The following is a 14,280-nucleotide window of genomic DNA, read 5'->3' on the forward strand; positions in this document are numbered from 1 at the left end:
TATCCGGCGTTCCTCTCGTGCCTGTCTCTGTCCCGACTCTGTTCCAATTCCTTCCAGGTGTTAACACACACTCGTCTCGCCTTCAACGGTTTCATGTCTATTCCAAGAACGTAAACCTCAATATACCTTATCGCAGGCAGACACACGGTCCTAACTGTGTGTGTCTCTCAAGTGTCTCTCCAAAACAACGTCACGGAGTAGCACATCATGTTGAATTGTGGTGAGCCCAGTCCTCCACAGAGGGAGTGATTTGCTCCAATAGGGTGTTTTTTTGGTGCGGTCATGAAGCAGATGCGTTCACAGGCCCAATCTGCCAAGCTTGAGAGGACAAAACGCTATAAACATTAACAAGTGATTTGTTGGGATTTATTTTGACTTTACACCCTTAAATATTTTGCCGGCCGTTCTGGACGAAAACACCCTCCAGTCCAGATAGTAAACACAATTATTTTACTGGGGAAATTTTTCATTTTTAAAGCTAGTTCCCTTTTTAACGTAGTGAGAGGCCAATTTGGTTTGGAGGGGATTGTGTCTGCAGGCGGTTGTGGGGTGCAGCAGGACAAGAAGTGGGAGAGGGTCTCCTCCACTGAGCAGGGGGACAAACATTGATAGCTGTTGAGGGGATCCTACCGAATTGAACTGTGTTTCATCATTGTATCTCCATTTGATTTTTGTGTGTTGTTCATTTTATTTCCAGATTTTCTCTTTTCTTTCTTTTGTTTTGTTTGTGTAACGATGTATTGTGTTGTTGTCATAATGTTGTCGTGTTTGTTATGTGTGTGTGTGGGGGGGGGGGGAGTGAGACAGTGAGAACAAGTGAGAAGTAGCTTGGGGCTAGTTCCATGCTTGCCATTTGTAAGCGTCTTGGCAAAACAAATCCAATCACTGATAACTGCTCAATACCACAATTTAACAACCAACGTTACAACTGTCGTAAGGCTGACTATGTATCGTTACATCCACTATGTACTGTTACATCCACTATGTACTGTTACATCCACTATGTACTGTTACATCCACTATGTACTGTTACATCCACTATGTACTGTTACATCCACCACTATGTACTGTTACATCCACTATGTACTGTTACATCCACTATGTACTGTTACATCCACTATGTATTATTACATCCACTATGTACTGTTACATCCACTATGTACTGTTTGATCCACTATGTACTGTTACATCCACTATGTACTGTTACATCCAATATGTACTGTTACATCCACTATGTATCGTTACATCCACTATGTACTGTTACATCCACTATGTACTGTTACATCCACTATGTATTGTTACATCCACTATGTACTGTTACATCCACTATGTACTGTTACATCCACTATGTATCGTTACATCCACTATGTACTGTTACATCCACTATGTACTGTTTGATCCACTATGTACTGTTACATCCAATATGTACTGTTACATCCACTATGTATCGTTACATCCACTATGTATTGTTACATCCACTATGTACTGTTACATCCACTATGTACTGTTACATCCACTATGTACTGTTACATCCACTATGTACTGTTACATCCACTATGTACTGTTTGATCCACTATGTACTGTTACATCCAATATGTACTGTTACATCCACTATGTATCGTTACATCCACTATGTACTGTTACATCCACTATGTACTGTTACATCCACTATGTACTGTTACATCCACTATGTACTGTTACATCCACTATGTACTGTTACATCCACTATGTATTGTTACATCCACTATGTACTGTTACATCCACTATGTACTGTTACATCCACTATGTATCGTTACATCCACTATGTACTGTTACATCCACTATGTACTGTTACATCCACTATGTATCGTTACATCCACTATGTACTGTTACATCCACTATGTACTGTTACATCCAATATGTACTGTTACATCCACTATGTATCGTTACATCCACTATGTACTGTTACATCCACTATGTACTGTTACATCCACTATGTACTGTTACATCCACTATGTACTGTTACATCCACCACTATGTACTGTTACATCCACTATGTATTGTTACATCCACTATGTACTGTTACATCCACTATGTATTGTTACATCCACTATGTACTGTTACATCCACTATGTACTGTTACATCCACCACTATGTACTGTTACATCCACTATGTATTGTTACATCCACTATGTACTGTTACATCCACTATGTACTGTTACATCCACCACTATGTACTGTTACATCCACCACTATGTACTGTTACATCCACTATGTACTGTTACATCCACTATGTACTGTTACATCCACTATGTATTATTACATCCACTATGTACTGTTACATCCACTATGTACTGTTTGATCCACTATGTACTGTTACATCCACTATGTACTGTTACATCCAATATGTACTGTTACATCCACTATGTATCGTTACATCCACTATGTACTGTTACATCCACTATGTACTGTTACATCCACTATGTACTGTTACATCCACTATGTACTGTTACATCCACTATGTATCGTTACATCCACTATGTACTGTTACATCCACTATGTACTGTTTGATCCACTATGTACTGTTACATCCAATATGTACTGTTACATCCACTATGTATCGTTACATCCACTATGTATTGTTACATCCACTATGTACTGTTACATCCACTATGTACTGTTACATCCACTATGTACTGTTACATCCACTATGTACTGTTACATCCACTATGTACTGTTTGATCCACTATGTACTGTTACATCCAATATGTACTGTTACATCCACTATGTATCGTTACATCCACTATGTACTGTTACATCCACTATGTACTGTTACATCCACTATGTACTGTTACATCCACTATGTACTGTTACATCCACTATGTACTGTTACATCCACTATGTATTGTTACATCCACTATGTACTGTTACATCCACTATGTACTGTTACATCCACTATGTATCGTTACATCCACTATGTACTGTTACATCCACTATGTACTGTTACATCCACTATGTATCGTTACATCCACTATGTACTGTTACATCCACTATGTACTGTTACATCCAATATGTACTGTTACATCCACTATGTACTGTTACATCCACTATGTACTGTTACATCCACTATGTATTGTTACATCCACTATGTACTGTTACATCCACTATGTACTGTTACATCCACTATGCACTGTTACATCCACTATGTACTGTTACATCCACTATGTATCGTTACATCCACTATGTACTGTTACATCCACTATGTACTGTTACATCCAATATGTACTGTTACATCCACTATGTATCGTTACATCCACTATGTACTGTTACATCCACTATGTACTGTTACATCCACTATGTACTGTTACATCCACTATGTACTGTTACATCCACCACTATGTACTGTTACATCCACTATGTATTGTTACATCCACTATGTACTGTTACATCCACTATGTATTGTTACATCCACTATGTACTGTTACATCCACTATGTACTGTTACATCCACCACTATGTACTGTTACATCCACTATGTATTGTTACATCCACTATGTACTGTTACATCCACTATGTACTGTTACATCCACCACTATGTACTGTTACATCCACTATGTATTGTTACATCCACACAGGAAAGGATTATGCACACATACAAAAGAGAAGTGCAACGAACAAGATGAGAAACTTGAAACAAAACACGGTAATGTTGAAATCTACACGCATGACCCTAACCCTAACCCTAACCCTTATCAGGAAACAAGGGAAATCAAAACTCATCTTCTACTAGCTACCAAAACACTTCCATATACTATTTTATTTGTAGACTAGTGTGTGTGAAGTGGGGGGAAAAGCAATCTAGGAGCAGCGACTTAAGGCCATCAGTTGCCATATAAAAGTCTGTTACCACCACAGGCTTTCCAGAGATAAGCAGTTCAACAAGGACCCATTGAAGATCCTAGTCTCTTTAGGGACATCTCATGCTCGCACTTCTGGCAAGGATAAAAAAACAGACACATCTGAAGGCTCATTAATTGTTTCATAAAACTCAGTCGAGCCTTTTCTTAATGCGTCTGCCTGAGGGAGAGCAGATGTACGAGAGGAGACATCCAGTGACCCAGGCCAACCCTTTAAACCTACAGTAATGTTGACGCTAATGTTCTCTGTACTCAGATGCCAGTTGGCACTGGGAGCTTCACACACAGGAATCAGCTCGAGAGAAGACTAAAATATATCCATGATGGTGCATCCGTCTATCCATAGTGATTTAAATCTACCAAACGCCAAACTCACCCTCACGTATTCATGAGAAAATCCACAAATGAATCATAAGGAAGAAAGCATATTTATTGTACTTAATGGCTGAATTATCAAAGCAGACTGCTGAATGTTTTTTTTATGTATTCTTGCTTAAGTCTTTCTATAAATCACATTCACTTGTCAATACATGATCAATTATTCATTCACCTAATATGGACATTGTAGAACAATATGATGATATGGAAAATGGATGAGTCGATCATCCAACCCCGCCCGAAGGACGATGAATTGTGGCTGATTTGCACCAAATTCTCAAGTTCTCCAGGCAGATTGACCAACATTATTTATGCAGACTGTTTTCATAGTCCTGTCATTGCTTCAACTAGAAAGAGGGTCAGGTCCAGTCTATCTTATTTCGTTGTTTCTGATTCTGACCCCATATAGGGGAGTTTAAGGTATCCTAGTACAATAAAAACTCCAACTTGGTCTGTTTGGCTAGATTTATACAAACATAAAATACTACTTCAATATCTTTAAATCTCCCTAATCACACTAATAATACGACTTGAGCCGCTGCCAACGGAGGAGCATCCATCTGCTGGTTTTGTATTGATCCAACAACAAACATACGGTAATTAGCACTGACTGATTATAGCTTCTAATTAGTTTAAGATTAAGTGATTAAGTTGAAAGTTGCACATTATGTTACTGTACTGGTTAATGAGGTATTGGGAAGGAGCCTCTCTTTCACGTTCGCTTTTCACACTGTTGGTCTGTTAGCAGTGGTTCTCAAAGTGGGGTCCGGGAACCCCCAGGGGTCCCCAGCAAAAAGGGTGATCATGTATTTTCACTATAATTCCATCCATAAGTAACAAAATGACAATGTATGAATATTTTGATCATGGGTTTCATAGGACTTTCTGTAATAAACCAATTAAAAGCAGAAATCTTATGAAATGGTGGCCCTGGAACAAAATGTTACCAAATGGGGGTCTGTGAAACTGTGTCAGTTTAGGGGTCCTTGACATGAAAAAGGTTGAGAACCCCTGCGTTAGAGAAAGACAGAAGGAAAGCATGGCTCATATAGTCTCGTATGATTTAATGAGCTATTAGCCATGATTAGTGTGACCCAAATTGACTTGAGACGCATTCTACATGTGATGAGCTATGAGAGACTAGAGCTCGTTCAGAACAGCACCGCTGGCCTAAACATCACACTGCACTAGAAGTTCTGTTCAGAACAGCACCGCTGGCCTAAACATCACACTGCACTAGAAGTTCTGGGGTTTAAGTGACTCCACATCGCCTACAGAAATTAGACTACATGTGACACCAATCTTTGGCAATTCAAGAGGTTAAATCCTGCAGCTCCCTTTGATGTTTATGATCTGTTTACAAGACCTGATCTCCAGCGATGTTTCATGGTCTTATTATGTAATCAAAGTGAATCAATACTGCGCCTACTGTATATCAGAACATCCCCACCAGCTGTTGCTGCACAACTCCAAACCAACACTCAAAAAAATGACCCCTGTTTACCTAGTGTCCACAAATAATGTCCGAGACGACCAAATAAAGTTTTTGAGATAGCATATTTGTGGTTAGAAACTATGTGGGTGATAGTCTGTCTGCTGTGGCTTCCACGAGACTGAACCCAAAGCATTGGATCAGCCAAATCAGTCTACCTTCTTTTTCAAAACCTATTTTTATTTGTTACCTTTTGTCTGACTTGTTTTGTTTTGTGCTCTATTTGTCTTATTTCATGCTTTTAACCACATTAACCACATTCTTATTGCCCTTATGTCTTTGTTTTGCTGTTGCTTTTCCATGTGCTGCCTCCTTTTACACCTGTTCTCTAAAGCATTGTGGTACACACTGGTGTTTTTAAAGTACTACATCAATAAAGCAGAATTGCCTATATGTCAAATACTTCTTAATTTTAGAGCACTTAGAGATAAGAGATTGATTTTTATGGTTTCCTTCATGCTTCACAAATAGCAAGTGTTCACGTTTATGCGAGTGATTATTCAGTTGCACAACCAATCAACTTTATGTTCAGTGGAACCACCTGCTAAGCATAAAATTACATTTTACGGAGCCACACGACAGCTAAATTACTATCTTTACCATCACTAAGCATCTGTATTTAGCATAAAAATGATGATAGAAGCAGCTATAACTTACAGTAACCACATCGCGTTCCCCCCTCGAACACAAATCCATTTGGGACAGGCCCATATCTGCGCAGGTCCGGAAGGTTCCAATGGCCGATAATAACAGGGGGGACGTCCCTGGCTAGAGCCAGCAAGTTGTTGCACAGATGAAGAGTTGCAGGTCCACTCTCCAGCTTGGTCCCTGGTAAGACTCCAACGCTAAATCTGTGAACTGAGGGGGGAAACAAATAGGGAAAAAAACACTGAAGAAAGGCAGCAAAAAGCAACTTACATCACTGACTTCATGGAAATGACGGTAAATCAACCCCCCCATGAGGGGTTCCTATATGAAGAAAACCCCCAGGGGGCACGGGGAGAACATGCAACCTCCACACAGAAAGGCCCTTTTGACGACCCCACCCGGGTGGTGGGCACTCGAGGACATGCGGACGGGCACGCACTCCTTCAGTGCTCACAGCGTCCCAGGTGGGAATCGAACCCAGGACCTTCTAGGTGTGAGGCGACAGCGCTTACCACGGAGCCACCATCTCTATGAAGCTTTAGAAGCAACAAGGAATGCCCACGGCAGCAGCCAAACTGTACCTTTAACTTTTTACTCAATCAATCAATCAATTTAATCAATACATTTTATATTTATATACCACCAAATCATAACCAAAGTTATCCCAAGGCACTTTACAAAATAGAGCAGGTAGAAGACCAGGCTCTTTTTTTCTCTCATTATAGAGTGGGAAATGAATGTGTTGAAAATGGCATGCTTTGGGTGCTTTTGTGGATGATTTTTCAAGTGTCCATTAGTACTTTGTTGAACACACATGCACCCAGGAAAGCAACACACGAGTAGCTCTGTAGTGAAATAATAGTTTTGGTCAGAATTGATCGGTATGATAGAAAAAGATTGGAAAACAGGGTAAATGTAAAAAATGGCCAGAGTATCCTCCCATGTGCTACCTCCTGCCGGTGAAGCTCCCCGCTGTCAGGTGAAAAGAAACGGCTGGCAACTGTGCATGTGTCGGAGGAAGCATGGTGCTAGTCTACGGCTCTCCCCAGATCGGCAGAGGGGGTGGAGCAGCAGGGGGAAATTGGCCAAGTACAATTGGGGAGAAAATGGGGGGGAAATCAGAAAATATAATAATAAAGAAAGAAAGAAAATGGCCAGTTATTTTTTTTAAAGGGATTCAAAACCAATATTTAATCATGAGATGATTACTTCAATGTGGATTTGATTTATTTTAGCAGTAAAAACAAAACAAACAGCTGCACACAGAGAATGAGATCAGTGAGTGAACGTAACGACCTCAGATCTAAAGCCCGAAGCAATCAATCAACGCCTGTCATAAACATCTGTGAAATTGAGTCAGTATTTTTACTAATAAGCAGCAGAAGAGGAGAGCCTATCCTCCCACGCGCTACGTCCTGCCGGTGAAACTCCTCGCTGTCAGGTGAAAAGAAGAAACTGGCGACTGCACATGTATCGGAGGAAGGAAGCATGTGACCGGGACAGCAGGGGGGATTGGCCAAGTACAATTGGGGAGAAAACAGAGGGGAAATCGGGGGAGGGACTTTGCCAGGTGAGATTGATGGAGCAGACGATGAGAAGATGTCAGCCCACGGCGTGGTGTCATCACTCAGTTTGAGAAAGATTCATACGGTGTCACAGATCACAAGAGAGGCACTACACACGGTGGCCCTCAACCCACAGATCACAAGAGAGGCACTACACACGGTGGCCCTCAGCCCACAGATCACAAGAGAGGCACTACACACGGTGGCCCTCAGCCCACAGATCACAAGAGAGGCACTACACACGGTGGCCCTCAGCCCACAGATCACAAGAGAGGCACTACACACGGTGGCCCTCAGCCCACAGATCACAAGAGAGGCACTACACACGGTGGCCCTCAGCCTACAGATCACAAGAGACGCAATACACACGGTGGCCCTCAGCCCACAGATCACAAGAGAGGCACTACACACGGTGGCCCTCAGCCCACAGATCACAAGAGAGGCACTACACACGGTGGCCCTCAGCCTACAGATCACAAGAGACGCAATACACACGGTGGCCCTCAGCCCACAGATCACAAGAGAGGCACTACACACGGTGGCCCTCAGCCCACAGATCACAAGAGAGGCACTACACACGGTGGCCCTCAGCCTACAGATCACAAGAGAGGCACTACACACGGTGGCCCTCGGCCCGGCAGGTGACATTTCTGGAGGCGCAGGCCGCAGTCAGCTGTTAGAAACAAAGCCAATGGCTACAGAAACTTGAAAGTACAGCAATTCACACACACACACACACACACACAAACAAACTTCACAATTTTGAGTTTATGGTTTATGTATGATTTGTTTCGGGGGGGGGGGGGGCATGCATTCGCTACAGAGTGACATAAATACAGCAGACCAAAGTCTCTTATTACAAAACATTAACTTCCTTTTACAGCAGTAGAGGCGGAGCAATACTGGAGAGACAGGAGCAAAGACTATTGAAGGCAAGAGTCAACACCATCATGCCTTTTTTTTACAACAGCTCTGCTGCCATTTTGGCCTGAAACAACACCTCCTTGGCCAATGGGACAACAGCAGAGAAACATGAGAGCCAATCAGAGGCCAATCCAGGCCAAAATGGCAGATTTGCTGTGTGTTGATGTTCCAATGGAACATCAGTCATCACTTCTGTCACTTCTTATTAATGTAAGTTCTTTGACAGGAGTGTTTCAACGTCATATTCCTGAAGTGAAACTCAGAGTGAGAGCACTGCTGCGGTCGATAAGTCTCTTTCTTTCTCTCAAAAGATAAATAAATCTACGTTCATCAGGCCTTCTCAACAATACAGCAGTCTTAGACATACACAGGTGAGGACAGCAGATAATATTTCCAGTTTTAAACAGAGAGTAGATGGGATGTTTTCCTGTTTTCATTTTGCAATGATACTTGTAGGAAAGCACAAAAAATGTGGACCAAAGCAGTTCAGCAGGCAAAATAGAATACAAGGCAAAAAAAGGAGCTACCGGTACTTGGAATTTGAAAATAATATATTATTTAATGAGAAGTAATTGTATCTGCATACTGCAAAGAGTTACAAACCAGAATACATCTTCAATTTGATACGGGCAAACACAAAAACGCGTTTCAACCGTTGGTCTTCGTCAGGCTGTATAGCTGGGCGTCGGCTGTCGCACCTGTATAAAAGGCATACGTGGCACAGGTAAGGTGGAGTGATGTGGAGAAGGCAGTGCTCTGACGTCAAAGTGTAGGAGGAGCTCTACTGGCAATGATACTTGTAAAATTATGTTTTCAGCGAAGTGTAATTTAACTACATAACTCTAAAGTAGTTTTGATAATATTCCAATAATCTATCTTTGATATGTTTCAATGAATATTCAAGAATGATGTGTTACAGTATTGTTATTTCACACTTTCACTTTTGGTCTCCGTGTCTAGATATGTCTGCTGCCAGCTGTCTCCTATCTGAAGATCAGTTTCTGTGCTCCATCTGTCTGGATGTGTTCACTGATCCAGTCTCCACACCATGTGGACACAACTTCTGCAAAAACTGTATCACTCAGCACTGGGATGTTAATGCCCAGTGCCAGTGTCCCATGTGTAAAGAGGTTTTTGACAGAAGACCTAAGCTGCAGGTCAACACTTTCATATCTGAGATGGCTGCTCAGTTCAGAAAGTCAGCTCAGATGAAAGCCAGCAGCTGCCCAGACCAACCATGTGCCAAACCAGGAGAAGTTCTGTGTGACATCTGCACTGGGACCACGCTGAAGGCCCTGAAGTCCTGCCTGGTGTGTCTGGTCTCCTACTGTGAGACTCACCTGGAGCCTCACCAGAGAATCAAAAGCCTCAAAACACATAATCTGATCGATCCTGTGGAGAACCTGGAAGGCAGGAGGTGTAAAGAGCATGATAGACCGCTCCAGCTGTTCTGCAAGACTGACCAGATGTGTGTGTGTCTGCTCTGCACTGAGTCAGACCACATGTCACACCACTTTGTTCCTCTGAAAGAAGAATATGAAGGAAAGAAGGCTGATTTGGGGAAGACAGAGGCTGAAATTCGGCAGATGATCCAGGAGAGACAACTGAAGATTCAGGAGATCAAACACTCAGCAAAGATCAGCAAGGAAGATACAGACAGAGAGATAGCAGACAGTGTGCAGGTATTCACTGCTCTGATGGAGTGTGTGGAGAGAGGCCAGGCTGATGTCATTGAGACGATTGAAGAAAAGCAGAAAACAACAGAGAAACAGGCCGAAGGCTTCATCAAAGAGCTGGAACAGGAAATCTCTGAGCTGATGAAGAGAAGCGCTGAGGTGGAGCAGCTCTCACACACTGAAGACCACCTCCACCTCCTCCAAAGCTTCCCATCCCTGAACACTCCTCCACCCACCAAGGACTGGACAGAGGTCAGTGTCCATCGCTCATCATATGATGGGACTGTGAGGAGAGCTGTGGAGAAGCTGGAGACTCTCAGGAAAGCGATAAAGAAGCTGTGTGCTGATGTTGAGCTGAAGAGGGTCCAGCATTATGCAGTGGATGTGACTCTGGATCCTGAAACAGCATATCCCAAATTCATCCTGTCTGATGATGGGAAACAAGTAAAACTTGATGGTGTACAGAAGAATCTCCCAGACAACCCAGAGAGATTTTCTGATTGTGCCTGTGTCTTAGGAAAGCAGAGCTTCTCTTCAGGAAGGTTTTACTATGAGGTTCAGGTTAAAGGGAGTACTGTGTGGGATTTAGGAGTAGCCAGAGAGTCGATCGACAGGAAGGGAAAAATCACACTGCGCCCAGAGGATGGCTACTGGACTGTATTGTTGAGGGATGGAAATAGGTACCACGCTGCTGCTGTCCCTTCTGTCCTCCTCTCTCTGAAATCAAAGCCTCAGAAGGTGGGGGTGTTTGTGGATTATGAGGAGGGTCTGGTCTCCTTTTATGACGTAGATGCTGCAGCTCTTATCTACTCCTTTACTGGCTGCACCTTCACTGAGAAACTCTACCCATACTTCGGTCGAGGTGAAAACGGCACCCCTCTGATCATCTCTCCTGTCAATCACACATAGACTTTTTTCCGGTCTGTTATAGCCATTCTAATGTTACTTTTTATTATTATGAAACAACAGAAAAAACACTTAACAGACACGTCTTAAGCACATCTGAAGATTAATTTGTTCTTTCAATGGAGCTCTCCACTGAGAGAAGAATTAGACAAACTCCCTGTCGGTGAAAAAAAAAAAAAAGCCCAGTACCTACTAATGTAACTTGTCTCTTTACCTTTCTTCTTGGCAAAAGTATTTATTTAGTTTTATCATGAAGAACAAAACAAAAGCAATGTTAGCTGAAGTTAAAGAAATATTAAACTCCAAATTCTGGTTAATATGGTAAAGGGGCACGGTATTCTGGTTAATATGGTAAAGGGTGGCACAGTGGCAGCAAGAAGGTCCTGGGTTTGATTCCTGCCTGGGACGCTGTGGGCGCTGAGGGTGTGTCCCCATCCCCATGTCCTCAGTGCCTATGGCCCAGGTGGGCTCGTCAAAAGGGCCTTTCTGTGTGGAGTTTTCATGTTCTCCCCGTGCTCCCCTGGGGTTTCCTCTAGATAGGAACTCCCCGCAAAATAATAATAACAGCTAGAAAAGTTTGGGAGGTTCCGAAAATGACATCACTTTGTAATGCAGCCTTTAAAACCAGGAAAAGACAACACACCCCATATCACGATATTACGATATCCAAGATCCAACGATATCTAGTCTCATATCACAATGTCGATACAATATTGATATCAAAACTATTTCTTGACGTTGGACCAGGCGAGCATGTGCCCAGTGCCACCCACCCACACACACTCTAGCTCGCTCGCACGCACACACACACACACCATGTCCCACTCCACACCAGCAGCTGATTAGTAGGCGCTTTAAAATTCCTCTGGCCTTGTGCCAGCAGCTGAGCAGCCAAACAGCCTTTCTATGAGTTCATTAAACTCACTTACAGAAGAGATACAGCACATGACAGAGGGTCAAATCACAACGCATGTACAGGGTGGGATGTGTGTTATTAGGGATTTTATTTTACGCATTTTATTTCTATATATTCCTTTGCCTTTATTGGATGGGACAGTGGGCAGAAGGGAAAGATGGGGAGGAGAGGGGACGACAAAGGACCACAGGTCAGATTCAAACCCAGGTCGGCCGCAAGAAGGACTAAGCCTTTGTGGTACGCACTCTATCAGGTGAGCCACTGGGACATCCCTGTTATTAGGGATTTAAAGTCCAGTTGTCCAAAGAGTCCATCACTGACTATTGGTTGCTCTGCTCCAGTGTTGTAGTTGAGTCGGGTGGGACTCGGACTCATTTTCAGGACTTGTGGCTCGATTGATTGTGGACTTGACCACTGATGACTTGGACTCAAGTATTCATGCATTTGGACTCAGAAGTTAGAGACGAGGACTCGAGCGGTGTCCGGGTAGTGTAGCGGTAGATTCCCTGCCTACCAACACGAGGGTTGCAGGTTCGTATCCACGTGTTACCTCCGGCTTGGTCGGGCGGTGCTAGTATGGTGATAGGCTTGGGCTCTCCCCAGATCAGCAGAGGGTGGAGCAACGACCGGGGCAGCCAATAGGGCAGCATGGGGATAAATTGGCCAAGTATAATTGGGGAGAAAATGGGGAAAAATAAGAAAAATAAAAAAGAGACAAGGACTCTGACTTGTTAATTTAGCATAAGATATTGATAGCTATATTCGTACATGACATTATTCATTTTTGTGCGAGGGCCGGCGCACGTTTCACTTCCACCTACATGTGGATTCACACTTGATGCAGAATGGAAATGAACAGCCAAAAGATGAATAATGAGGCACTTGAGATCAAAGCTTGAGCCAGGAGTCTGGAAGTCGTTTTAAATTAATGTATTTACATAAATCTTTGTTCCTCTCTGTGGAAGTTTTATTTAAAATACCTGCAGTCTGTGGCTATAACGTATCTATGAAATAATCTCTTACATGCTTCGTAATGATGACAAATGGATCATAGAATAATGCAAACACACCTGCAGATGTAAATGTACGGTGATAGAATGTTCTTGTGTAAACCTAATAAAACTTACCGCAGTTAACAGCCAACAGTGACTGATGTTTACATTGGAAGGGTAACCTAACTTACATTATTCAGGCACTTGTAGTAATGTTGTAAATGTAGTAAAGTTGTAATGTGTCATCCAACCTGCATGCCACGTTAGGGGTTGCATGAACTCGTCGACGTGTCAACGCGTCAACGTAACTATCAGGTGTTGACGCCTACCGGAGGACGTCTGTCATGGAGGATGGCCGAATGACCTATAGCCTATGCCAATTAATATTATTACCCGCTTTAACTTTTCATTTGTTTATTATAGATTTCCTCTTAGCACCACTGAGATGTTTAATTGTTGTGTTTGTCTTCTCTGCTGCACCTGGTAGTCCTCCTCATTGGATGTGTTGAGTAGAGAAGGGGTCAAATTGACGACACTCTAAATATCTGTTTGTCTTCTTAGCATCTTAGAACGCTGATGGGAAATCAATATATTAAGATTGGTCCTTCAGTTATGCAGTGATGCCAATGTAACAAATATTGTGTAGAATTAAACCTTGATTTTTGTGGTGTTATGTTGAAGCTAATTGCTAATTGATTTTGGTGCTTGTTGATTTGTGCTTGTGGGAGGACACTGCCTTATTCCACAGGCGATGCACCAGGACTGCTGGCCTGACGGATAGGACCCAAATTATTCATGGGTTGGGTCTATGCTGTGTTTAGGTGTGAGCCTAGTTCTGTTTTATTTCTTTTTTGTATCATTTGTTCTGTTCTGTTTTGTAACTTCTCA

General features: G+C 42.5%; 2 protein-coding genes across 2 annotated transcripts in view; one reads left to right on the top strand and one right to left on the bottom strand.

Annotated features, from left to right (window-relative positions):
* Window positions 1–14,280, bottom strand: part of dok7a (docking protein 7a) — a gene marked incomplete at both ends in the record, with an annotated part of 49,850 nt that overhangs the window by 30,636 nt on the left and 4,934 nt on the right. The window contains one exon of the mRNA XM_083640086.1: window positions 6,423–6,623. Within this exon, the coding sequence (XP_083496212.1) occupies window positions 6,423–6,623 (201 nt within the window). The remainder of the gene's footprint in view (window positions 1–6,422; window positions 6,624–14,280) is intronic.
* LOC310779903 (E3 ubiquitin-protein ligase TRIM21-like) lies at window positions 9,865–11,487 on the top strand (the record flags this gene model as incomplete). Its single annotated transcript, XM_083640413.1, has 1 exon — window positions 9,865–11,487. The coding sequence occupies one exon, from the start codon at window positions 9,865–9,867 to the stop codon at window positions 11,485–11,487; it is 1,623 nt and encodes a 540-aa protein (XP_083496539.1).

The sequence above is a fragment of the Poromitra crassiceps genome (assembly GCF_964638095.1).
Source record: "Poromitra crassiceps genome assembly, chromosome: 7".
In the NCBI taxonomy this organism is placed as follows: Eukaryota; Metazoa; Chordata; class Actinopteri; order Beryciformes; family Melamphaidae; genus Poromitra; species Poromitra crassiceps.